At 43.0% G+C, this 27,953-nt stretch overlaps 1 protein-coding gene across 1 annotated transcript; it reads right to left on the reverse strand.

The window, feature by feature from the left end:
* Nucleotides 1-945: 945 nt before the first annotated feature.
* On the reverse strand, nt 946-27,933 carry CEP89 (centrosomal protein 89). Its single transcript, XM_009902762.2, has 19 exons — nt 27,840-27,933; nt 26,259-26,365; nt 25,473-25,628; nt 24,779-24,980; nt 23,262-23,367; nt 22,482-22,510; nt 20,924-20,978; nt 20,193-20,411; nt 19,710-19,852; nt 19,339-19,389; nt 18,532-18,615; nt 16,738-16,841; nt 15,672-15,787; nt 14,467-14,647; nt 13,448-13,615; nt 12,710-12,851; nt 12,103-12,192; nt 5,848-6,017; nt 946-1,310 (listed from the first exon to the last, which is right to left on the reverse strand). Exons 1-19 carry the CDS (start codon nt 27,876-27,878, stop codon nt 1,073-1,075), a joined length of 2,400 nt encoding a protein of 799 aa, XP_009901064.2. The 5' UTR covers nt 27,879-27,933; the 3' UTR covers nt 946-1,072.
* Nucleotides 27,934-27,953: the final 20 nt, after the last annotated feature.

Genomic DNA, 27,953 nt, shown 5'->3' on the forward strand with positions numbered 1-27,953 from the left:
ACCTCGGGGGGATCTTTTGCTTAGTGTTTCAGCGTTGTGTGTGTTTAATAAAGTTAATATTTGATTTTTTTTTTTGCCATGCATGATGCCTGCTGTTGTGGTTTCTCTTTTATCCCAAGATCAGTGGTGTGCAGTGAACATTATTTCAAGTGCTTCCTCTACATAGAAACATGCTAAACCCAGGTGTCTCAGTGCAAGATAATCTTAGGCTTCAGATGTTTCTTAACTTTAATCTTGAGGAGACTGAAGGCAAACCCAATTATTTCAGCTGTTCACAGAGTAAAAAGACAACTTTCCTTGGTAAGGTAAGTGTCAGAAGGAATTTGAGAGGAGTACTTGTCTAATCATTAATTCTGTCTGTGCAATGCTTGACACTCTTTCCAATGTCTTTTGCTGTTGTTCATCTGAAACAGTTCCAGCATCTTGCCACCCCAGGCTGCTGCCCAGGCCATCTGTACCTGTGTGGTCAGTGTAACCTGTCCAGGGGTTTTTGCTATGTCAAAAAAGCCACCTCAAGCCACCTTCGAAATTCCCTTGGGCTTTCATCCATGGCATGAGGTGTTTGCCCAGTTTTCCTGCAAAAGCTGTGAAGACTAAGTGTGGGTGAGCTGGCAAGACACTGATTAAAGGTTAGCTCATTTGAACTTCACCACACTGTTCCAATGATATTCAGATGTCATTTCTGAAGGTAGTGTCAGCGTGGCTGCTGTCCTTTGAACCATACATTAAAACCTGCTCTAAAATGGGAAACAGATGTGGAATTCTAAGACATTCCCCATTTACATCAGCAGAAGAACAGTTAAGCCAATACTGGGAGTCTTGAAAATCTCCCTTCTAAAGAATGACCAATATGGTCTTTTTGTTTCCCTGTGGAGTGGTTTGTACAAAATCTTGAGACACTCTTCAGAAAGTCAGATGTACACTGCTGGCCTGCTCAAAGAGCTGCTGGCATTTTGGTGGCACTGAACCAGGCAGGACTCTTCAAGAAGGTCAATGTTCATTCAGTCTGCTCGTTGAAAAATCAGCTTCAGGCACCGAGTTCTCCTGAATGAGATGTGTGAAGTCTTTATTCTCACAGAGGTTCCTGAGGAACTTCATTTTCAGGAGGGGATGGAGGTTTCACATCACAATAGCTGAAATCATGTCCATAAACCAGGTCCTGCTGAGAGACTTCATCTAAGCATGGCTTTTGACCTGTGCCCGTGTTCCTCCTGTGGCTCTTCCTCAGGGATTTATGCAGGAGTGCTCTCATTCTCTGGTTCTCTTTGGATGTGGATTCCCAAATGATTTCAAGTTCTCCTTCGACTTTCCTAGGAAAAAATTGAAGAGAAATCCTCATTTTTAAACAGCTTTTCAGCAGTACAACAATTACAGCATGTGGGTAAGAGATTGCAGAGGCCATGGATTTAATACTTGAAATGAGAGGAGTGAAGTCTGTTCTCATTCTGCTTTTTAAATGGCCACTAAACGTGATGGTGAGAGGGTGTGATTGAGGCGAAGAACTGGACCCATGCAGTGAGTTGGATTAAGTCCACACAAACAAGTGGTGCACATGAGATCCAAATTGCCTGAGTGCCACTGTCCATCAAGCTGGGCTCCACCAGGAGGGCAGCTCTGTGCCCTGGGACATGCTGGGTGCCAGGTCCCTCCTGCCAGCTGCCACTGGGGCTGAGAGCTTCTGATCAAACCCAGTGTGAGATGTGGGGCTCACCTTATGCCTTGCTGTGCTGCTTGGAGACAAGTGGTGCAGAAAGATGATAAAGGACAGCCCTTGAGGCACTGTCACCTTGGGGGCTGCTCTCTGACTGCCCAAGCATAAAGGAATGAATCACTTTGTGTTTTTTCTCAAGAAAAAGGCAGCTGCCAGGATTCATTCACAAACTTTTTACAAAGTTCTCTTTGTCAAGGGTAAGCTCTTGGGTTTCCTGTGACTCACCTCTGTGTATGTCAGAATACAAAGTAATATGACAACTGAGGTCATTTGACCTGGAAAACAAAATTGTGGCATGGAAATGAACGCTCAAATCTGAATGCCCCAAACTTTTCTGATGCAGTCACTTCAAGCCACTAGCTGAAGCTCTGGATAAGAGGCAGTCTTCTACTCAAAGCCTCCTGACTCCCAGATTCTAAAACTGAGAAACAAATCAATACAAAACACCAATGTCTTGAGCCTAGCTGCTGTCAGCTGTCATGCTCCCTTTGTGCCAAAGGGTGTACACTAGAAGCAGGTGTTGCAGAGCCCTTGGTGAGCAGTAACACTGAGAATGTGGTGGTGAAATGCAGCCTAAACACAGTGCTGGCTTATTCTGGATATAGAGACAGAAGATGGACAAAAAAGAAAGCTTCTAAGAAGATTAGCCTGATACATACTGCTTGGAATGAACTTTTTTTGGGGGAAGAGATTGTTAACCATCAAGCATGGAATTGAAGCAAAAGAAGGCAGGTGAAAGCAGGATACTTACTAAGAGCAGCCCAAGCCTCTGCCCAGGCCCATGCCAGGCTGTGTTTCATGAGGTGGACCTTTCCATTTAGCTACAATAGTACTGAGGAGTAACCTCTCACTTCTGAAATGCCAAAACTGAAGATGGCTTTGTTCTCACAGAGGATGATGTGAAACAATCTTAACCCATCAGCAAGTATCTAATGCTAGCAGTTACTCAGCATGTGCTTCAAAACACTTTACAAAGGCCATTTTTCTTCTCCTCAGCTGACAATCTGGGGGGATGTGAGGCACAGAGAGTACCCAATGGAACTCCCTCAACAAGCTGTCCCAAGTTTCACCCACTGGTGACTCTGGCCCTTTGTATTGTGATGCTGAAAACATTCACTCATTTTAACTTGAAAATGACAAGCTCCTGCTTTTTCTTACCACTTGTCCCCAGCCAGTCAGTGTGCAGACTGCACAGCACTACACAAGTCTGGATTACCCTCACTGCAGAGCATTGCCCAGACTTTATTTCATGTGCTAATGTCTAAAACCAAGCCTTTTAGTTCTGGGGTTTTTTTGGTGTGCTTTTTTTTCCTTAAGATTGTTTTGTGGTCAGTGCTTGGCTGAGCTTGAGACAGAGAAAACTGGCAGTAAGATGATGAAACTGAAGATCACTGAATTGTAGCTTAATGGTGTCAGCACATGGATGTTCATTTTCAGTCCATAGGTTCAGCTCACTGGCAACGGCATCTGCTTCAGAGAACAGTTTTAAAACCATCCATGTAGTTAAAATCACTTTAGTAGCAAGGAAAGAGATGCCTTTAGAGGTTAGTGCTGTACCAGAATGCTTCTTGGAGGATGAATTTTTAAAGAGCAGAGAACTGCAGCGCTGGAAGTGCTCTCTGAAAGGAGTGGCCACAGCAGCTGCTGGCAAGGGAGTGCCCTGCAGGTCCCCTGGCTCTGCATGCAGCACACTGCAGCCACTGGGAAGTGTCAGCTTTTCTTCAGGTGAGAAGCAGCAGCTACAACCCAACTGTAGTTAGACAAGGGCAGGGTTTTCTGTGGGTTTTTTTGTTGTGTTTTAAAATTTCAACCTAATGAAACCACAAGAGCTGACAGAGGGGTGGGGGGTGCATGTTTATTCTTGCCAGTCACAACCTCCCTGCTACCTTAAGAACCTGCTTTACACAGCAGCTTGGTTGCCACAGCTGCTGGTGGGCTGTACTTTTCCCTGCTTCTCATGCTCTGCTGGGCAATAGCTCTCACTACCTTTCTCTTGCATCTTTTCTGATTGTGCCATGAAATTCCTTCAGGCTCTGCAAACATAACCATCCCTGGCTGTGACTGCTGTGACACTGCCTTCCAGATGACAGCTGAGCAGGTAACCCTTGTTGCTCCCTTGTGCCTACAGCAGCTGCCTCATCACTTCAAGCACGTCTTGCTCTTAGCATAGAGCTAGATCCACACTCAGCAGTAAATGTGCCCTCTGTCCAGATGTCTCTTGGCAAAGAGCCTTAAGTTTGTTTTCACAAATGTAGTCTACTGTTACTGAAATGAGTACACAGAAAAAACTCCCTTCAACCTCTAACTTAGCCAAAATGCAAGGTTTTATATCTTGGTGAGAGTAAGTAAAAGGCCAATGCTGTACTGCTGCTTGACAGACCTCACCAAAGACAGAGCCTTCATCTCTGAGAGCCTTACCTGGGGCTGCTGGCTCAAGAACTGAACTTTCACCTGTCATGTAACAGTTTATTTAAATCAATCCTATCAGATCAATTTTTATCATGGTTCCCATTTTATAGGTAACCTTACAGGTAACGCAGCTCCTCTCCTTCACCTGTGAATGGCAGTGAGGCTTTCCTAGTAGTGGCCCTCTTCTGAGGACAGGCTGAGGCAGTTTCCTGATTAAGGCTTTCCAACCTGCACTTGACATCCAAAGTATAGCAGCTGTGCCTATCTCCAAGTGCCGCTCTTCTGCAGAAGCCTAGGAAATGTACTGTGACCAAGACAAGGCCTAGCTAAGTGTCCTGAGGAGCAAGACTTGAGGCATTTATGAACCCGGTTATTGACCCCAGAGCCACATTAACAGCTTTGGTTTTTATCTGAATCCTGCAGTGTCTTGCATTTAAAGAAAGGCAGGAGATAGTGATTGATAAGATTACTCTGTAAACAGTAAAACTGTCACGGTTATCAGCTGCCTGCAGACCAGAAACTGATAGTGCTTTCTTGTCCGTTGCTTCAGGCAAAAGGTTGCTGTGAATTTTCCAGAACAGGCTGTAATTACTGAGCAGGCTCTACAAAGCAGTTTTGAGGGTAAAGTTTGCATATCTTTAGAAGCTTTAAAAGCTTTCATTTATCAAAAGAACCACGCTATTATCTATATGTGTTCTGGTTTGAAAACCAAGAAGAAAAATTCTGCCCCCTAGGATGCAAAGGGTAAGCAGTGCAGCCCCTGGCTTCTGTTCTCAGGTGAAAGGTGAAGCAGGAGGGGAGAACATTTCAAAGTCACCTTGGCTATGTTTCATGAAGCACACCTTAGTTTGTATGCACGCTCATTAGAAAGAGAATGAGGAGGGCAGAAACAAAATGAAGAAGCAGATGAATGCTGCTACTGTGTCTAAACAAAGGTTACTTTCCAACCTGCTGTGATCTGCAGGAACATTTCTAAGTGTGCTGTGCTAACAGGGTCCTGCCCAGAGCAGTAAGGTGGGGCTGTGCCTCTCTGATGCAGTGTCTCGCTGAAACTCTGCTGCTTCCAGGGCTGAAGTGGCATCTTCCCTTGTTTTACACAAAAACTCGCCACTGCCAGTACAGACAGGTCATTGTGATGTTCAATAATTTTATGGTAGTGGCTAAGTCAGGCTTAGTATGATTTCCTAACTCCTAAAGAGAAGAATAAACCACAACCTTGTCCTATTGCCACAGACCCTGTTACAAAGTCTGCTCCCATCTTTCTCACGGCGGAGTGCAGCAGCAGAATCCTCCTCTCCACCCTCTGGCCCTGCTTCTTTTGAGGCAGCCCAGGATGGGTTGACCTGGGCTGCAGGCCACACTGACAGCTAGAACTGTGGAATAGCCAAAGTGCTCCTTTCTCATGCAGATTTTAGAGAGGAGGAGGATGTTCACTGCACAATTCCCAGCTTCTCACACCTGTTTATTAGCACTGTATAAAGTAAGGGAGAGGGACTGTGCTGACATAAGGCAGATAATACCCAGCCCTCTGTTTCTATTGTCATTATTTCACCTTGGCAGAGGTGACTTGCAAAATGACTGCTTAATTACCTCTCCTCAGCTGTAAGAAATACCTGGACTGTACTCTACAGCTCTGTTGGAAAGCAAGAGCTTGGGCTGTCTGCAGCTGCATCCCCCCACCCTTTCCACCTCCCAGATCTGACTGGGTGCTGCTGCCTGTGCCTGACCTTTTCTGCTGTAGCACTTCATCAAGGCTTTCCTGCTTGTCCTGCAACAGACGCTGGAGGTGCTTCAGCTCTTGCTGGTACTGAGCAGCCTTCCCTGCAAACTCCTGCTCCTGCTCAGTCATTTTGAGACTGATATCTCCAAGCTTCCCAGCTGCTTTCTTTTTATATACCTGTAAGGGTTGAAGAGAACAGCAAAAATGTGACTGTGTGTGAAGTAAGGACAACTCACTACTCTCAAAAACAATAGCCAGAGATAGTAAATTACAGTTTAGTCTGCACACCAATGCTGCCTTGCTTAATTGTGTCAGGTAGGTTGTTAGGGGGGGGTTACCTATTTGTTCAGCTCAAGATATTGCACTTTCTTCTACACAGAAACCCAGTGTGGGCAGTGAGTTCCACATCAGGGCTTTGTCTTAAGAGTGAAAAGGACTAGCAGCAAAACCCCAGCTGGTTTCCAAGAGGCAAAAGCTACACTTTGCAGCACATTGCTCACCACTTGCCCACCATCGTGCTGGTCAATGCATACCGTGCAAAAGGGGCTTGGTTAATCTCAACACCAACAGGAGAAGAGTGGCCTCCTGTTTTAAAACACCTTGCAGGTGGTGTTTTCTTTCCTAGCAGTGATAACCAAATACATTGGTTGAACTTCCAGATGAAGGCGGCCTTCAGTGCCCAGTGACTTTGCACACTGAAACAGCAGCCCCACTTCCTTACCCAAGCTCAGGAGCTGAATCCCAGCAGGAAGCCTGAGCATGTCTTGGAGGAAGGAGGGAAAAAAAAAAAGGGCATTTTTCAGGTAGGTGCTGCAAGCTATATGTAATCTTCTTAGCTCTTGTAAAATCTGTCATGTTGGAGTTTCACCTTTTGGAGGTATGAGGCTGGTGACAATCGATAACATAGAACATTAATCATTCAATATTTAAGGCTGACTTCCACAGCTTCTGTTTCCTAGCTTTTCCCTGTCAGGTCTACACTCACAGTGTTAGAAGCCTGTAAGTTAAGATCACGTTACTCAACTTTTTACATTGCCAGAGAGGTCCTCAAAATGCAGTCAGGTGCTTGTGCCTGTGATGCTCCTCTGAGCAGACAGTGGCTCAGAGCTAGCCTACAGGAAGTGCTGAGCACAGGAGAGCAGCTGGACTTTCACCTCTGTCAGCCGATGTCCCCACCAGCTCCAGGCAGGACACTGCAGTGCTCCTGTTAGGACAGGTGTCTGTCATTATTTCTATGAACCAGAGTGCTTCCTTCTGGCCCATAAAGGGCTGATAAAGCAGCTCCTGGTACTGCTGAAATCCATTTTTGTTATCTAGTGGTCACTGATTACACAGCAGCTGGAGCTCCATTTCAAGCTGTGCTCTGCCTGAGCTGGTTCAAGCCTCTGGCTCCTGCACATCCCATAGCTGCCTCTGCTGGCTCAGTCTGCTCTTCCCTGCCAGCTGCACCTGTCACATGCACAGAGAGGTTGCAAAACCTCAGGGGCACAGAGGGCAGAAAGGCACCATCGCTGACCTCACGAGACCTGGGCAGGAAACGGGACAGGAGGGACGCGTAGCTCCGATCTGTCTCCTGTGGCTGACTGTAGTGCATGGCTCAGGTTGGAAGGAACCCCAGAGCTCATCTGCTCCAATCTCCCCCACCATGGGCAGGGACACCTCTCAACTAGACTCGGCTGCTCAAGGCCTTATCCATCCTGGCCTTGAACATCCCCAGGGAGGAGGCATCCTGTGACCATTTGAGGCTGTGCCTTTAAGAAAGGGACAGTACTGGGACACTGGCTGAGTATTTCTGTATCAAAATGAAAACACTGATATTCTAAATGAATTTCACAGTATCACAGTATAACTAAGGTTGGAAGAGATCCCAAGGATCATCAAGTCCAACCTGTCCCAACAGACCTCACGACTAGACCATGGCACCAAGTGCCACGTCCAATCTCCCCTTGGACACCTCCAGGGACGGTGACTCCACCACCTCCCTGGGCAGCACATCCCAATGACGAACGACTCGCTCAGTGAAGAACTTTTTCCTCACCTCGAGTCTAAACCTCCCCTGGCACAGCTTGAGACTTCATTGGTGGATGGGCAGAATGCAACTTCAAGTTTTGGAGCAGTTGGAATTTTTTCTCAGTTTGGGTTTCAGCCTGTTGTGCTGTGCCAGCCTGATCTGCTTCTCTCCCTGCCTGCTTCTCAGCAAACTAAGCGGAGCTGACCTTGAGATAGGCAAACTAATCCTGCATGTGCTTTTGAAGCTTAATAACACCTCCTTTCCTTACTAACTGCCTTTCTTTCTCTCTAACCCCTTTTTGGGAAAAAAGGGAGGTAGGTGGGGAGAGAGGGGGTTACAGGGAGGGAAACCCTCCTCCCCAAGGAGGGAATTTTGTGGTGTTATTTTTCTTTGCTGTATATTTCTGTGTATATATTGTAAATACCTGTATATATTGTGTTATATATAACCTGCTTTCTATATATGCTTGTAAATATAGTCTGCTTCTCTGACTGCGTTTAGCTGTGGTTTCTTACTCTGTGGGGGAGGGAGAGCTAGGCCCTCTCTCAACCTACCACACATCCACAGCCTCCCTGGGCAGCCTGTGGCAGAGTCTCAGCACCCTGTTACCGAAGAACTTCTTCCTAAATTCCACTCTAACCCTGCTCTGCCTCAGCTTCAAACCGTTCCCCTTTGTCCTGTCTCTAGACACCCTCATGAGAAGTCCCTCTACAGCCTTCCTGTAGGATCCCTTCAGGTACTGGAAGGCAGCTCTAAGGTAGCTGGAAGTGTTCTGTTCTCCTTTGCAGCTGCAAAGGGTAGTCTGCCCAAGGTGATGGATCACAGGCACCCAGCAAGTACCCATTGTGGCTGCAGCAGCTGGTACTGAAAAGGACGTAATTTACACTCTTCTAAAGTAGTTTCAGGAGGCTGTACTCCTGGGCACTGTAATCCTTTCACATCTACTGAATTTAAAACTAACTGGAGAATTCTGGACAGAGAACCAACAAAGCATTTCTATAGACACAGGCTCCATGTGCTGGCCATGACACATGGAGTGATCTCATTCCAAGATCCCTGTTGAGGCACTGAAGCTGTTTTTTGCCAGTCACAAACATGCTTTTTCTCCTATCTCTTACCAGCAAAAATTAGAACTGTCCTTTCCAAAAGAGAGCAATGACCAAGGAAACTGTACAGAGTGTGTTACAGAAGAGCCCTGTGATGGGTCCCCTGATGACAAGCACTGCATTGCTGGTCTGGTAAGGGCTTGATTTCTGTTTCTTCAAACCTCTGTTCAGTTTCTGTGAAAAGGGTGTAGGTAAAATGCAGAGGCTCTTACATGCAAAAGCCAAGAAAAGCTGTACAGTGTTCTGCTCTAGTACCATATGCCTCAGGGAATCCACACTGAAACTGCCACTTAGTTCACAGAAGCATTTTGGCTTGAAAAGACCTTTAAGTTCCTTGTGTCCAGCCATTGATGAGGGACAAATAGTTGGGAAATCAATCAAAAAAGCTGTTTGTGCTGGAGGAATGCTAAAACTAAAGGTATGAGATAGTTGTGTAACTGACTTGCTCTGGAATAAAGTAATCCAGTATCAGATAAACAGCACTGACTTTGAGACATAAGATAAAATTGACACAGAAAGAGAAAAGGAAGTGCCTGTTAGCTGTTGCTTTATGAGCACCGCCAACATAAAACACTTTGCAAAGCAATCCAATATTGTGAAATAAATTTAAAGCTGGAATTATCTGAAAATAACTTCATTATGAATATTTCCTTATTCTTATCTCATTCTATTCTTTAGCCTATTCTTATCTTACTCTACTTCTTCAACCTATTTATCTTTATTTCTTAGATCTCTCCTACCCTGAAGGGGGGTATGATGAAGTATTCTGTTCCCATAAGGAACTCGAAGCCTCAAGTTTCCTTGTTTCATTTTCCCGTTGCAGTGAGGCTTAAACAAACCCGTGGTCTCCTGAGGGTAGATCCAAAGCAGCTTTTCCTAAGTAAGCAGCCTGTTGAATGGCTGCTGCCCCAAGGCTCCATGCCACTGGTTCCCAGGGAGGAAGGGCTGTCCCACCCAGCCTGCCTTCTTTCCTCCCCTAACAACTTCTGTAGTGCCTCTTTTCACACACATCCCCTGTGCATCAGTCTTGGATGAGCTTGTGCCTTTTGAGATATGAGGCCATGACTTCACCAAACAGTAGCAGAGGATACTCAGCTATGTCTAAAGAGTACAGCACACAGCCTCCCATTGAGGCACCTCAAGTAACTCAAACCTGTAGTCTAGAAGCATTTCTCTCATCATAACCCCAGGAGTCTAATTCAGAGGATGTAATTTCCATTTCTTATCTTGTATCTCACTGACATAGCTGAGGATGGCTAAAAGCCAAAGCAAACCAACCTTTTCTAAGGTAAGAAATAGCTAACGCATGCATTCCCAACAGGTTTATCATCCCTCCAGAAAGATGAATGCAGTTTATATACTTTTATCACTGGAGACAGATTACACCTGAATAGCTCAGGAGAGCTTTAGCCTGTAACCACACAGGGCAGTCACTCTGTCATTTCCTGAAGCAGCTGACAGTGCTATTTCTCTAGCTGACAGAATCAGGCTCATGAGACTTCTAATCTAGCTCACTTAAGTTAAGTGGCAAGTTTGTAGCCTTAAAGGAAGCTGCTGATCAAGTTTCCTGGAGGCAAACATGTATCTTGCAAGTGGAGAACCCTTTTGCCTTTTCATGTTCACCTCAATTTTTATCAGCAGCACCTGAAAAAGCAGTGTGTGTAATGCGGCCTGTGCTGTGAGAGCACCTCTGTTACACACTGGGATGAGAAATGTCTTGTGACTGAAGAGAACCAAATGAAAAGCTTGGCCACTGACTCAGATTTATGAGAATACTTTATACAGAGAACAAAAGGATCTCCATAACTTTCCACAAATTGCTGCAGAGACCAAAGGAATAAAGCTTCTGTTTGAGCCAAGTGGATTACCTGACTGGAGGTGCTGAAAAGGGAGGTGTTTTCAGCAAAGACATGAACTGTGCTAGCTATTAGCAAAGGCCAGTTCACATGGTATCTAAGAAGTACATGCTATTTTAAGGTGTTTTGAGGACTGTTTATGTTCTCTGCTTTACTAACAAAAAAGAACAAAGACATTTTGCATGTAGATTGGTCTTACTTTTGCCAATAGAAACAGTAATATTTAAGAACTTATTTACAGGCTGGATTTTCTACTTTCCATTAACAGCTGCTGGCTAAAAAGGACTTTTTACAATTGCATTTGGCTTCACCCCTGAAATGCACAGCAGGTAAGTACTCTGTCTCCTGCAAGTCTCTTCTCTGACCACTGGAGAAGTCACAGATGTAACAAATGGCAGAAAATCTGTATTTATGCAGTTAGGTGTTTCATGAAGGGTTTCTTGCAAATTCTGGCTGTTTTTCAGTTTTTTGCTCTCTTTATATCTACAGTTCAATTTATTTTCTTTGTTGCTAATTCTGGGCTGTGTTGATCCTTGCAGGGAAAGAGCAGAAGGAGCTGGTGGGGCACCTTTGTGTCCTTTAATGCTTAAACAGCAGCATAGGGCCTGAATGGCAAAGTGCAAGTATGGAGACTCTGCTTTGAGATAAACTGCAAAAAGGGGACAAAACAGCTTCTTTTGAAAGTGACAGGTATTACTTATGTATTTAACCCAATATATCAGATGCTGCTGCTCTTTTTGAGTTTACAGTAAGACCAATTATAGCAGCACCAGATACCTGCTGCTACACTGCAGTTACACACTATGCTTTGTATTTGTTTAGAGCTGTAAAGATCACCTATAAGGTGTTCTCTACTTAGGCTAGATATTTGATCAGTCTCTGAGCTTCTAAACCTCCTCTCTGTGGCCATGTGGAAGGACTTGATGGCAACTGTACACTCAGGGTAGTTTTGTGTTCTTCCCAGTCTAATCAGCTTCAAGCACTAGCACAGCCTCCAAGCAGTAGGAAAGAGAAAACCTGTGTGACGCTACAGAACAAAAATGAACTACTACTGACATGTGAATTACAACTCTCTTTACAAGCAGGTATAATTCTCTAGGAAATGATGTCAATGCAAAGGCCTGGTGACACACTATGTATAAAACACAACAGAAAATAGTATTTGTGAAAGCTATAATGATGATCATTCTGCTTTTCAAAAGCTATTTATAAAATAATATGCAAGTCTCTCACAAAAACACTGACACTGTTAAAAACACACATGGCATTTGGCTTCAAACACTGCTTACCTTCACTTTTTCTTCCAGTCTTCCTAAGCGTAGACTGCCTTCCACTATTTTGTTGAGAACCCCGTGATTCTCATTCTCCAAGCACCTGGCCTGCAACCATGCAGTACACATAGCTAAATGTAATCACTGCCTTAAAGGACATACAGAATGCATACACTGTTTTGAGCACCAACAGTCTGAATAACCAAGATATAAAAAGAATCCTGAAAATTACTCTAATGGCTAATGAGCAATTTGCCAACTGACTCTGAATCCAATCTCCCTAACAAAACAATACCTTGCAACAGTTTTATTCTGAAAGGATCACAGCAGCCACAGGAGAGGCCAATCTCTGAAATCAGGTTAAAACATTATTTTAAAGTTGCTCTATGCTATTGCAGACACTAAAGCTGATGTGAATTAAATCTTCATTATGTTATCACCAGAAACTAGGGTAGTTGCTTTTAACTACTCTTCTAGAAAATCACCTAATGCCCCCAAAAGTCATAGTCTGACCCCCAAAATCATGGCTTTCTCTTTTGATAATTCAGATGGACAGCAAGTTGTGCCAGTAGGATGGTTGTCTAAAATATCAGTTCAGTCATGTTCATTATTTAAAGATAATTACCAAAAGAATAAGGTGATCACGTTCCTGACCTATCTTCTCCACCAAACCAATAAGGTTTGTCAGATAGTGATGGGCTGTAACTTCTTCTTCCATTGCTTCCTCCAAGTGCAGTTTCAGAAGACCCATTTTCTTCTTTAATTGCCTACAAAATTAAGAGAAAAAGGAAAATCTTCAGCTTGGGAATTAATAACAGCAGCAAAAGAACTTGTATGCCACATGCAAATCGCCTTGTAGGGTCTCAGACAATTGAATGTGCATCGGCTTGATGATTTGCAATGCCCAAAGTATTACTGCCCACTTTTGGGGGCTGTTTTCCTGCACACCAGCTTGTGTGAACAATGCCAATTCGTGCAGCAGCTACAAGCTCACAGTTCTTAGGAATAGAACAGTAATGCTGTTTTTACTTTTTAAAGTGCTGTGAGCCCAGCTCTGGACCAGCTTGGTGCAGGAGCTCTACAAGAAGCATAAGATGCTATTTCCAGGTGAGTAGATGACTAATTCACATGGCTAACTACTGGCATGAAAGACACTTTTGTACTTTGCACATTGAAGCATGGAAACATAAAGCTCAGCAAAGCTGCTCAGCAGCCAGGTCACTAGGTGTGATAAAGATGTGTTCAGGAAACACTTTGTCTGTAACTGGTAGAAGTGACAAGCTGTGGGATGTCAGATAGTGTTTTTGCAGATACTCCTCTGTTGGTAGTATTTCCATGTAATAAAATGAGAAAGGGATGTGACCTGTTTGTCTTTTGTGTCACTTCCATCTCGGCTTCCAGGATCTCCTTGTCAGCCATGAAGTTGTTTTTCTCCAGAAGCAGTTTCTTGTTCTGAGCTTGCAATGATGCCATTTTTCCCATCAGATCTTCCACCTCATGGCGCTTTTTCTCCTGCTCCTGCTGTAAATGGCTGCAAAAGCCAAGAGTGCAGAGCTGGCCCCCTGCAGCCCTAGGTGACTGCAAATCTGGGTCACAGTAAGACAGGCTGAAGGTACAGTGAGAGCGCTGCACGTTCAGTGCTGACATCAGCTAGGACACTCTCGTGACATCTCAAATCGTGCATGGAGCATAATACAAACCAAATTATTCAAGTAAGTCATCCTAACTGCACTTGAACTAGAATTTAAAAGATAAGCATCTCCTGTACAGTCCAAATGTATTCCCTTCCTTTTTCTTTTTTCTTTTTTTCCAAAGAAATCACTGGCAGTGCCAAAAACAAGGTCTGAGAGCTTCCAGGAGCATGCAGTATCCTAAGGCTTGGAAGCAAACACAGTTACAGAATGGCTAAACATTACTCTGCAGACTGCTGCCTGGCAGCACTGTTGCGATGTGCTGTTTCCTGGTATTTCCACATTGTAAAGTCTGGAGAAACTTAGTATTTTTAGTTTAGAATGTGAGGATCCTTCAGACAATTTCCCACAGATGGGAACCAAAAGAGTGAAAATGTTTTATAAACATTGCTGACAGTACATAAAGTGGACAAAAATAATGTTTTTCAATGCTTCCTCTTCTGCTGTTTAAAAAGGTACATTCAGCAGCATGTACTCTATGGTAGAAACACTTCCACTGATTTCTCTGGATCTAGGATTTTCTTCTCTATTTTCAGTTGTCTATAAAAAGCAACAGTATTTTTTAAATACTGCTTTACCTTTCATTGTACTTGGGTGGTTACCTGGATAAAGTTTCCACTTGCCTCCTACCTACCCTGATGCAGAATGCTTTGCAGAACTGTTTCTCTGCACACCAAGTATAAGCTCATACCTTTTGAGATCATTCACCAAAGCAATGTGCTCCTCTGCTGCTATTCTGCTCTCCAGCTTGGCTTTCAACTCTTCACAAGTAGAATGCAAAGCTTCCAACTGCTTCTGGTACCCTGCTATCTCTTCTTCTTGACTCTGTTTCTTTTCTTCTAAGATTATTATCTGTTTGGTCAATTTTGAAGCTTTTGGGAAGACAAAACAATGAAAGTAAGTACAGCAGAACTAATACAATCAATTAGTGAACTCCTAACTAGAGCAGTACTATCTGAGTTCCAGGTTGCTTGTAGCAGTTCTACAACAGTGGATCTGCCAGCTTGTATTTAACAGTATGGATTTCTATCTATATATACTTCTGGAATTAGGCAGCAGACAAGTAAAACATTTCAGAACTGGACATTTTCACTTCAGGAAAGTGTTCTCATCAGTGACTTGGGTTAATTACACATAATTAAATAATTTACAGACTAAGAAAGAGAAGATTCAATTTTTGCTTTTTAAACTTCACTAAGAAATCTTACTTTCAGTTTTAGGGTTTTAATTTGTAACACATTTGTTCTCTTTCTAAAGTCCAGTCAGAAGGCTATGTACAAGAAATATCCAGAGAAATCAAAATTGATCTCAGTCAGGAATAGCATTTACAGGCAGGAGAGGAATATCAAGTGTTCTGAATTCAACCTCTGATAAAATAGCAATGGGTATTATTACTTAGATGCATGTACATGTAAGCAGTACAAAATTACAGTGTAAAATTAAATACCACTACCCAGAACTAACTATAGGAACTGATAAGCACTGGTTACAAGTCAGATTAAAGACACCCTACAACTTCTAAAATTAATGTTCAAGTAAGCAAAGAATACCTCACAAATGCCAATTTGTGAAGGTCTGAGTGCTCTTAGACTATGAAAACAAGTGTACTGCAGCTACCACTTGCAACCTTTTCAGAGGAAGCAAGTCACAATGAAGTGTGCTGTGTAGTATCTATAGTTGATACTGACATTTCTTTTCAGTGTCAGTTGACATCCAGAGATTGGTCTCGCATCCATCAACACTTTGTCGGCATAATATAGGAGTAGCAAAAAAACCAAACCAACCCAAACCAGAAATGAAGAAGCCCACCAATTCAGCAAAACAGCCCCACACCCAAACAAACCTGCTGTACCATCTGTGGTGTAGTTCAAATTATTTGCAACTCAAGCACTTTACCTTCTTGAACATGTTGTCTGTGGCTGTCTTTAGCCTTAGCTTGTTGAATTTCTAGTTGCTGCCTCAAGAGCCCATTTTCTTCCAAGACCAGTTTGGCATGCGTTTGCAGCTGCCACCTGCAATGGCAACTGGCTTAGAAATCAAACATCATCCAAATATTAACTGACTTCCAAAGAAGCAGCACAACTGACTTCCAACAGTGTAAACTTTTAAAATCATATCTGAAACCTTTAAGAGGCAAATAAAAAAACCCTAACTGAGAGCAATGGCAGGACCCAAGGTAAGCTTACTAGAGACATGAATTCACAACCCTCCAAACAGTCAAATATTTGAAACATGATTTAAAATAATTTACATCTAAAGCAAAAATTCCCTATAGAAGGAAGGAAAAAAGGTATGCATTAGAATTGTATCGTCATAGAGTGGTTGAGGTTGCAAGGGTTTTCTAGTGGTCATCTGGTCCAACTCCTGTGCTCAACCAGGGACATCCAGAGGCTGCCCAGGACCACTTCAAGTTGGCTTTTGAATACCTCTAGGGATGGAGACTCTAGAACCAATCTGGACAGTGAGATGCAGTGAAAAACTGCTTCCTTCTGTTTGGAGGGAAGTTCCTGTGTTTCAGCCTGTGTCCAGCACATCTTGGTTGCTCCAGGCAAGCACTGAAAAGAGCCAGCCTACCTTCAGCCACAGGTACACAGCACTAAGCCCCCCCTGAGCCTTCTCCAGGCAAAACAGTCCCAGCTCTCACAGGCTGCTGTCAGCAGCGCATTCTCCTCTTTGCACAAGTATAGAAGGGGTATAACCTGCAAAGTCTGGGACAGAATTACAGCTGGCTGCAGTTGCAAAACTGCACATTCACCATTTAATCCTTCCTCTGGAATTATTTCAGCCATTGCAGACCAGCATTGCTCCAACAAGACAGAAATCGTAACTCTTACCAGTTCTTCAGCAAAACTTGATTTGCTTAAGAAGAACAAACTTCTTGCTGAAGACCTGTAATCTTCACAGTACAATTTGCACACAATGAGCAAGATGAAGAGTAGTAATATCTAGTCACATAATTTACCGTTCTGTAGGAGTAATACAGTTAATTTTATTTAATTGCTTATGCAGGTCTTCGTTCTCCTTCACCAGCTCTTCAACTCGTACTCTAAAATTCTTCATCTCCTCCTGTAAGACAAAGGATGCCGTGTGAAATTCTGTAAAGGTAAGGATTTGTTCCAATTTTCACATCACCAAAATGGTTTATGGGTACACATGGCTGGGTGCCTTCTCATTCTTCTGTTAACAGCCAGTTCTCTCATCTTTCATTCAGATGTGCAGCCTTCTAAACTGCTTCATCCATCCAGTAATATTAAGAATGCTTCAGATGTCTGAATTGTGACACATTTTTGCTAAGAGTTGTTTGAACTAAGCAAGGTGTAGATCCTTAAAATATGGATTAAAGCCCATGAAATCTGGAAATTACTAGATGATACTAACATGAGCTCTCAGTGTGCACTTGCAGCCCGGAAAGCCAATCAGATCCTGGGCTGCAGCAAGAGAAGTGTGGCCAGCAGGTCAAGGGAGGTGATTCTCCCCCTCTACTCAGCTCCGGTGAGACCCCACCTGGAGTACCACGTCCAGTTCTGGAGCCCCTATTACAAGAGGGATATGGACGTGCTGGAACGTGTCCAGAGAAGGGCCACGAGGATGAGCAGAGGGCTGGAGCACCTCTCCTATAAGGACAGACTGAAGGAGTTGGGGCTGTTCAGTCTGGAGAAGAGAAGGCTCTGAGGTGACCTAATTGTGGCCTTCCAGTATCTGAAGGGGGCCTACAAGAAGGCTGGGGAGGGACTTCTCAGGATCTCAGGTAATGACAGGACTAGGGGGAATGGAATGAAGCTGGAGGTGGGGAGGTTCAGGCTGGACATGAGGAGGAAGTTCTTCACCGTGAGAATGGTGAAGCCCTGGAATGGGTTGTCCAGGGAGGTGGTTGAGGCCCCATCCCTGGAGGTGTTTAAGACCAGGCTGGATGAGGCTCTGGCCAGCCTGATCTAGTGTGAGTTGTCCCTGCCCATGGCAGGGGGGTTGGAACTAGATGATCCTTGTGGTCCCTTCCAACCCTGACTGATTCTATGATTCTATGTTTTCAGTGTGAATTACATGAATATGGGTATGGAAGGCTCGTACAGTGAATCTGCACTCATATAAAGCACTCAGCATTTTCTGCTCATTTTATGGCTTAATGTTTTGAAAGACATAAATTACTTGGAAAAACTATGGTAGTTCTGCACTGAAGCACATCACCATTCTTAGTGACAAAACCCCCAAAGTTTCTGAAGAGCAAAAAGAGTTGCCATTCCTTAGTACCCACTCCTCAGATATCTAAGAAGAAGTATTACTCTGCCACAAAGTCCAGGTCTGTAACTGGAATAGCAGCTATACAGGGCACCGAGTCCCCACTGTGAGTGACTGTAGTAAATTCTTTGCACCACTGACTGTGTTTATGGTTTACTCTATTTAGGGAGCACAAGTCTTGTACTGTGGGAAGAGGATTGTTTTCAGATAGCTTTAGAAGACCATAGGGAAGAGTTGCCTTTGCTCCAGTTAGAGAAAGCTATGTTTTGTCTTTGACTCTGAGGGTAATGTAAACATCTTGTAACCGAAGGTGAGAAACTGTGAAATGCCTGCTTTTGCATCTGTGAACAGCATGACAAAACCAAGCAAGCAAAGCAGGTAAGACAGCACAGTACCTGTGCATGGAAAAGTAAAAGTAACACTTAATTTTAGGCAGAAAACTGCTCTGACAATTCCCTTCTACAAAATGTCAGTCTTTTGTTTCTGCTGTCTTCCATATTTTCTTTAAATGGCAACTTGCCTCATGTTCCAGATTTAAATCTTCCTTTTCTCTTATTCTGTCTTCATATGCCAATAGAAGAGGTGACAAATACTTCATATCCAACTTAAAAAAAACAAACAAAAACCAACAAACATACAAACTAATTACAAACCATAATCTCAACGTTGTTTTTCACTTGTCCTGCTATATACTACTAGTTTTAAAAGCTGTTCAGGGGGTTTTGTACATGCCTTGCAAGGGGCAGGACTTACACATGCACATAGACCACCATACACAAAATGATGCTGCAGAAGCACTTAATGGTGCCATGTTAGGAACAAGCTTTAGAAAGGACAAGGCTGGATTACAAGCAGCTCTTACTTTTCATTATCTGCAGCACAGCATCATGTGGATGCTAACTGAGTATAAAACCAAGCTGAAACTACAGTGAATAATCAATAATAATCAAATTTAGCCCAGATTCATTAGTAAGTGGGGAAGAAATTTTTACACTCTGAAATCTGCATCTTTAAGTACATATGTATATGATTCTTGGGTATTATAGCTAGAAATGCAGAGCAGAAGGAGGACTTCCCTGTTTCTGTGTATCTCTGAATAACACTGTGAAAGGAAAATGTTAAGATTTGATTAGCAGTTCAAGGAGAATTTTTTTCACATACTACAAACTCATTCAACTTTACACACTATTTGTCTTCTACTTCCAGGAGTTTGTAGGCTGCTAGTGGACCCATGACCACCCCTACCATCAGACTCACTGAAAGATGGTGTTTTCTTTTAGCAGCAGGAAAGCACAGAACAGGTAAGTGAAGACGATGTATTACTTACCAGCCATGGTGGTGGTGGTCCTTTCATGGGTAAACTTTTCAGTTTTAGATGCTAGTGGAGTTAAAAAAAGATACTGAAATTACTTTCTGCTTTTTGAAGCACCTGTTACTGTCCAATGCAGTCACAACTAATATCCCAAACAAGGTTATGTTTCTAATTACATTTGTTGCACATGCAACATCCATTCCAGGTTCAACACCTTACTAACAGAGGTGAAAGCCTAACTTGTCACAGTGAGGCTTCATGGTAAACGCTTACTTCAAATGTCAGGAAAAGCCTATGCCATTTGTAGACCTCATTGCAAATCTGGAGAAAACAGTCTTCAAAACTCAAAGGTGAAGGAAAGGCAATGGGACATTTCAGATTCTTACCTCTGCTTGGGACAATGGCCTGAATTTAGTTTGATAGCGACTTAATTCCACATTTAAACGATGGACCGTCATTTTCAAAGCATCATTTTCATCTACCAGATCTTGTGCTTGCTGTCTGAGAGAAAGCAATTCTGTAGCCTCCTCTATTAAAACAAATATCCAACCAGAAAGATCAAGGAAAATTCAAGCAATGTTCACAACAGTTTGTAAGCTAGAGTCCTAAGAGAACTCCCACAATACTGTCATGGAGTAATCCTGTGATAAATCACTAACAAAACCCCATCACATTTCAAACAGCCACGTAACTGATCTTTTCACAATCATCAGAGTATTCCTTGAGGAAGTTTCTACGAATGTAGAAAACACTGTTTAGAAAATAGTTCTGCACAGATACTTGTATGGCTACCTATTGCAGGAATGGGGGGTAAGAAATCAGAAAAATCAAACAAGGTAACTACAGAAGAGCGTCTGTGTTTCTCCCACCTTCTCTACGTGACTTCTCTGCATCTTCTTTAAGTCTTCTGTTTTCTTTTTCTAGTCTCTTCAGCTTTAATTGCTGTTCTTCCATTTGCTGTTTTGTTCCCTCAAATTGGTGGACCATAGCCTGGTATGCCTTGTTCAGACACCAGTTTTCTTGTTTCAGTTCTCTGAGCTTTTCTCTAGTCAGGTTTTCCCGTGCTTTCCTCGCCCGAGCAGACAGGTCTGCAGTGCCATGGCAGAGTGTAATTAAATAGTGTTCAGACTTGGGTGCAAGTTTCAGCGAGTTAGAATCTATTGTTACTAACATTAGCATTATGCAAGGCTTTCTAAGACACAAATCAGCTTTTGGCTCCCAAAAGGCAAGGCCAGAGGGAATGAAAAAAGTTCCTAAATTTTCTCTCAGACTGAAAACATTACTTAAAGTGAAAATGAAGCGTCAGCAGTATCCATCGCTCTAGCGTGGGTGACAAGAGAGGCCAGACAAACATCCACTGCATTCAGCAGAGTGGCTGTGCTCCTGACCCTGCCCTGCTCTAATCACCTGTGTTAATAAAAGCTTTACCCCTTCCCACTGAACAGGCTTCAGTGATCTGTGACTGACTGCACCTTCTTCAGAGACCCCACAAAGAAACGTTAGATCTGCACAGTGGGGAGTGTACTGTGGCATCGGTAATAATGGATCCCACTTTCAAATGTTTATCTCTCTGGGCAGAGTGCTCATACAGACCAAGTACCTGGAGAGGGTGGAGGCTTCTCCAGAGTCAGATTCTCAGCTAATGGTTTCTCTTCCTAGTGAAGAAATGGGAAAACATGAGACAGCGTGCTGTAACAGTTAGTTACCCTTTCTGAAGTGCTGTGAACAGCATCACTGCTGAAAAACTTAAGAAACAGAACTTCTGAAGCAGTTTTTTTATTATCAACAAAATTTAGGGTTGGTTTAGTTACTGACATGACGTGACTTGTCATGTACCCTTCCTGGTATCACTCTGTCACCACTGCCATCACTCACTTGTGGACACTTGGAACTGCCAATATTGTATTTAGTTGTCAGAGATGTACAGTTCTCAGAACGATTGTATGGCTTCGAAACAATTTAAAAAGCTTCCTCTCCAGACAGGATGGACTTAAGAATAATCAGTTATGGTATGAGTCCTCAACTAAGAATCAGCAAACACATTAATAAATTAAAATGCAAAATCCTCATCAGCAATGTTGAACAACTTCGTTCTCCCTTTGCTAGATAAAAAAAAAAACCCAACCACAAATCAAAACAAAACCAAGAAAAAAAATCAAACCAAAAAGAAACCACGAAACCAATCTATTTTTTTCTGTATTTATGAAACGGCATGAAGCTGTTGTAAGGATGTGATGCTATGTAATTTATCATACTGAGACACTGATGACTAAATGAGTCAAAACTCACCAACCATTTCAAAAGAAAAAATACAGAGTCGTGAGCTATAAAAAAAGAGTTGTTAACAATGGGAAAACTGAGCCTTTTTCTAAGTAGTACTCCAGCAAACTGATCTGAGAAACTAAACTTTTGATATTCTTTTTCAAGCTCAGGAAAACAGTCAGATGGGCCCAGACTGGAAATCTAGATACAAATCTGGTGAAACCAGGCTGAGAATTGGGAAATTATCAGTAAGAGCTATCTCTTGACATATCAAGGTATCTCCCACTGTTTCTTTCTTTCACACGAGGAACTACGGAAGATACATGAAAACAAAAGCAACTAACCCAAACCAACAAAACCCCAGCCCACCTTTTCTATGGCCTGTTCACCTATATATATATATATATATATATATATATATATATATATATATATATATATATATATATATATATATATATATATGTCTCTTCTCCAAGGCAACCAGTACCAGAACAAGAGGGTACAGTCTCAGGCTGTGTCAGGGGAGGTTTAGGCTGGAGGTTAGGAGGAAGTTTTACAGAGAGAGTGATTGCCCACTGGAATGGGCTGCCTGAGGAGGTGGTGGGGTCGTTGTCGCTGGGGGTGTTCAGGGCGAGGCTTGACAGGATGCTTGGTTCCATGGTTTAGTTGATTGGGTGGTGTTGGATGATAGGTTGGACACGATGATCTCGAAGGTCTCTTCCAACCTGGGTTATTCTATTCTATTCTATAGTCTTGTTTTGGCAAACTACTATTCTTGTACTCCAAATGAAGAGGGTTCCCCAGTGGCAATATATTAGTTTTCCTCTAAGTGACTGTAAACTATCAGCTCTTTTGCAAAATGAATCACAGATTACCCTTCATACAAGTCTTACCTTTAAATTCAAGCCCTGATGTTGGTCTTCTGCTAAGAAAAACACATTTTTCAGTTACAAACAAGAGCATTTGTCAGCCCTAATGCCACACTCTAATGAAAGTACTTATGGCAAAGACATTGTTTGTGAAGCTTAATTCAGAGCTTAGGGTGACAGATGAGACTGATGATCAGATTCTGTCAGAATCTTGCTCTTAATAGGCAGACCTTAGAAGCTGTCGAGAACGACACAACTTGTGTAGAGAAGATGAACCATCCTAGTACCATGTCATTTGATTCTATCCAAAACTTCTTACTTTCAGACACGGCATTCTGTTACCCATGAAAATGGCTGATTAGAAATGCTTTTTCCTACCTCTTTAGCTTTCTTCTTTTTAAAACATTGCTAGTTCCTCCTTTTTTCCAATTTTTTTCAGCACAGTGAAGCCCAACAGCTTCCAGAGAACAAAGTGGATTGATTCTGGCACACATCTCAACAGAAATGCAGTGCAGAATGACTGTACTAGACATCAGAGATGTCTCTTTTTGTTTTTTCCCCCTGGCTGATAGTGGATATTCAGGAGTTTGTCAGACAGTGACTACAGACCAATCTTCCCTTTCACACAGGTTTTTAACTTTCTGTAGCTACCAGAAATGGCAAAGTATTTAGTAGCACTTCTCTCATTGCCCTTTTCAAACAAAAGGAATGGATCATTAGCATATAGTATTATTTTATTAAAAACCTCCATTTTCCCCCACAGTATTAAAAGATGGCATTCTGCCCTAAAGAGAGTTTAATTACCTTCTAGTTGCTTGACTGACTTGCCCATGAGCACCTGCAACTCAGTTTCATGAGAAGGCCCCTCTTTCTCTTCAGCATTAGTACTTGGAGATGGTGGAAACTCCTCCTAGGTGGAAATAAGACAAGCCTATCTAAATCATGGTAATGCTGTAAAACAGCCCCTGTCCTCCACCCATGTTCCAGTCACAGAATTGTGCTCCAATATTTTAACATAATACATATAATACACTGTGGTGTTTGTTGTTTTTTTGGTTGGGTTGTTTTTAGTTTAGGGCTCTGTAAATATAAATCTAAACCTTACCACAATCAACTGGAGGTAGGAAACTGACAGATATTTAGTTCACAGGGCAAATATTGCCTGTCACCTTAATCAGTCACAGGAACCTGTGAAATTATCCCGTGTTTGTTTGTTTGGCCTTACTCTTAACAAAGGATCAATCATTTCCCTACCACCTCACAGCACTGAAGGAGTCACCAATAATGTTTGACACTGTTTTCACTGTCTGATCGTATAGCAGTGTCTCACATATTCCACTTACTCTTGGTTTCATTCCCTTCTCTCCTCTTGCAGATTACTATCTCTTCTCCTAGAGGTGTGTTCTGATTTCTTTCATATACATAGCATTTTATTGCCTCTTCACTATTCATTTGCTTTTTCCTGTCTGTTAAATTTTGCTGTCATTTTGGACTGAATTTTAGATGTGCCTTAGGAGTATTAAGCTGCTTATGGCTGGGTAGACAATCCAAAACTATAACCCATTAAAATCCACGGGTCAAGAAGGCACTGACTGATTTGGACTCTCCTTGTCTCCATACAGGTCCCTGCCCGTTAGCACAATGCTGAATCGTTAACTAAACTTTCACCATTTCAGTGCTTTTAGCAAATAATCTACTGTGTATCATGCTCAACATAAAATACTGGACATTTTGCAAAACTAAATTATGCACAACCATTACACACAACACCAGTGTTTTCCTACTAAGAGAAGACTCCTCACAATCAGATATGGTATCTGTGAGGAGCAACAAACCAACCGAACTCATGCAGGAGTAAATGAACCTTATTGCTCTCTACAACTACCTGAAAGGAGGTTGCAAGCAGGTGGGGGTTGGTGTCTTCTCCCAGGCAACCAGCACCAAAACAAGAGGACACAGTCTCAAGCTGCACCACGGGAAGTTTAGGCTTGAGGTGAGGAGAAAATTCTTCACAGAAAGAGTAATTGGCCATTGGAATGAGCTACCCAGGGAGGTGGTAGAGTCACCATCCCTGGAGGGGTTCAAAAAAGGATTGAATGTGGCACTTGAAGCCATGGTTTAGTTAGTCATGAGGTGTTGGGTGATAGGTTGGACTTCTCTGAGGTCTTTTCCAACCTTATTGATCCCATGAACCACAAAAAGAAGCAAGTGTTGAAAAAAATGAGAGGAGTATGAAGAGAATGAAAAGTCTTAGAAATATTTAACATTTGCATTAATATGTTAAAACATCAGGAAGAAATGAACACCTTTGGAAACCGTACCTCTTTATTTTTGCAGGGAACAGCATAAATAGCATTGGTGCTACAGCTTTCTCCCCTTTTCTTATCACTCTGACAGCGGGACTCTGTCTGTTTATCAGCATCTGAAACGTAGGTATCCATGTCCTCATCCTCACCATCATTGCCTGAGATTTCTGGAGACTGCAGAGAGGATCTGTCACTACCATCAAGTTTCCAATCAGTGCTGTAAGTAGAAAGCAGTTTAGTCTCTTTCAGTGTTGCTTACCAACCGTCAGTCTTACAATACACATATCAACTCCAAACAGCATCTAAGCTGTCAGCTGCAAACAGGAAATCTAGCCTATGAGTATGCTTAAAACAGATCATTAACACTGGAGCTACATCTTAAAAAACAAATGGCATATTAGAGGTAGAAGGTTGCCAATTCTACCAAAAAGAAGAGTCTGAAATAATTATTTAGCACAAAGAAAATATCTGACATGTAATTCAGATACTTCCTGGTGCACAATCCAAATCTTCCTCTCTGAAGACTGTACATATGACACCACTTTAGGGGAAACAGAGTAAGAACTGTGGACACTCAGGCACAGTTTATGATGTGGTGAGAAAAAAGTGGCTCTAACAGCAGGGATTTGCTGTAACTCTTTGGTGAAATTATATTACTGACAGATTCCATTTATAAGAGAAGACTATCAAAACAGAAAGTATGCATTACCCCATCCTGAGCTCTGGGACTGTTGCATATGGTTCAAAACATTCTTGCTCCACATAGGTGGAATCACCTTCTGAAAGTGATCGCTGCCGAGGCTGAGGAATAGCAACAGTGCGCCCTGTTAGTGCTGCTGCAAAAACAGCTGCTGCTAGAGCAGACCTGGAAGCAAACAGATGGGACAGAACAGACTTGTGCGTTCTCTCTGTGCCACGCTTTATACTTCTTGCATCACAAGACGTCCTCAAAGTTTTGGCAGAGCACAGCATTCACAGTTAACAAAGTGAAAGTGCTCAGGGCGTACGTACTCCCTGAGCAACATGCACGACTGGGCGAGCTGCTGCAGCACAGCCACCCACTGGCATTCACAATTCACACACAGGAAAGGCATGGCGCATGCCGAGCTACATCCTAAAACTGACACGGAGCAGTCACCATCTCAGCATTCACTTTAGCCATAACCCTACTACCTGGCACTGTTGAAAGTGTTCCACCTTCTCCTCTTTTGTCTCCTGGTTTCCATTATTCCCTACTCTGAACCTTCCACTGCTGCTGTGATGCTGGCACATTGCAAGCTAGGGCAAGCATAAGCAGACAGAAGTGTCTATTTGTTGAGTGCTGCGGACTATACAGAAGGCTAAGGAGAAAAAAAAGTAGGAACAAAGATTTAAGGAGAGGAAGGGTGAGGACTGTAACAGGAATGACAAAAGGAAGATGAAATGAAGTAGGAATGTTACAGACACTCAAAAGTTGAAGAAGCACAAACAAAACCCCAAACAACTCAAAACCTACCTGGGCCTTTCTGGAGAAGGGTTTGGACTACGAGGGGGAGGGGTGCGGGGAACTGCAGGTTTAGGAGCTATGGTAGCAGCAGGGACGAGGCCATGAGCTATATGTTTCTAAACAATTTAAAATAAAATTAGTTGGCAATGACTTTAAGGATCACAATGAAAAAAACACAGCATTGAACATACAGCAAAACTAGCAATGAAAATATTATGGAAAAAAAAATAATTACATGCAACATAAACAGAAGACTTGAAATGGTTCCAAGTTTCACTCTTTAACATGTACAAACAGCTACTAATGAAGGTCAGGAACGTAAGAGCCATGAATGTAGGTTTTCCATTCACTACTTGCTCAGTTGAAGTTTGGTTTTTTCCTACTACTAAGGACTACTAAACAATTTTTAAAAGGATTTCAATCCTGCTTCACAGTAACAGAATACATCCCTTTCTTGTAGAAGGAGTGTGGCTGTCAGAAGTAACCTTCAGCCATAGAAGTTTGGCATGGAAGAACAAAACTATCATGACAGAAGTCTTGCAGGCAAAGGTTCAACCTAGATTTTAAAAGTATAAACAAGTCCTAATCACTTTTAGTAGCAAAACCAACTTTTTTTTTTAAGAGGGTAACATTAAATGCCAGCTCAGAAAAAACTGGGAGCAGAGTTCCCTACAAGAAGTACTTTGAATGGCATCACACAATGCTTGATGTTGGACTGGAGCTCTGGAGACTGCCTAGTCCAAGTCCCCGCTGAAAGGGGAGAGGATTCCTTGGGATCCCATCCAGTCAGCTTTTGATTACCACCAAGGGTGGAGCCTTCAGGACCAGGTAACTAGGAAACATTTCTGTCTTTATGGGAAGTTGCATCAAGTAACTATGTGATACATTACAAAGATTGTCTCTTTAGTTGGTCTTATCTTGTAAATGCATTGCTTTCTAATATTGGAACTCTGGCATGCACGTTTTGTTTGCTGAAGGCTGTTGACTGTGGGTGTTTTATTATCATTACCAGGAAACACAGCTGGGGTAAAAGGACGTTTGTTGCCCCACACTGTAAGTTAGACAACAGACCAATATGGTTTATTTTCATTCTAATACTAAAATCCTTCAATTACTTAATTACTTCCAGTACTTTAGAAGATAATACTGCCCTGCTGCTGACACTCCTACAACTCCTGGCTGCTCGAAGCTTTCGCTATGAACTTTTTTATCAGTTTACTTGAGGGCAGTGAACTTGTGCTTCGATGATCTCAGCAAGTTCTGGATGCAAGCGAGCTGCACTTGAGCACTGGGGCCTCCAGCCTCGGCCTCGCTGGAGAAAAATTAGTTCGGTGACACCTCCCCTGCCCCGCTAAAGCCAGGTGTTTTTGGAGCAGAGGGGCAGGCCCGAGACTGAGAGAAAGACGAGCACCAGTACCCGGCCTCCGGACACCTTTTCTGTGCCCAGGACTTAACTTTTCCCTGTCAAGCACAGCGCTCGGCCGCCTCCACCAGGGCTTCCCTTGTCCCGCCCGGGCACGGCCCCCGCCCCTCCCCCGCTCGCCCTGCCTCATGGGGATGGAGACCCGCCCTAGCCGGAGCGGTACTCACGAAGGGGCCCTTCCGGCCTCGCCTGAAACTAAACGCCATCGAGAGCGGGCAGGTGACAGCTTTTTGATACTGCTTCCCAACGACTTAGTCGCCGCCGCGGACGCTTTCCCGTCG

Source organism: Dryobates pubescens, chromosome 19 (genome assembly GCF_014839835.1).
Source record: "Dryobates pubescens isolate bDryPub1 chromosome 19, bDryPub1.pri, whole genome shotgun sequence".
Classification (NCBI taxonomy): domain Eukaryota; kingdom Metazoa; phylum Chordata; class Aves; order Piciformes; family Picidae; genus Dryobates; species Dryobates pubescens.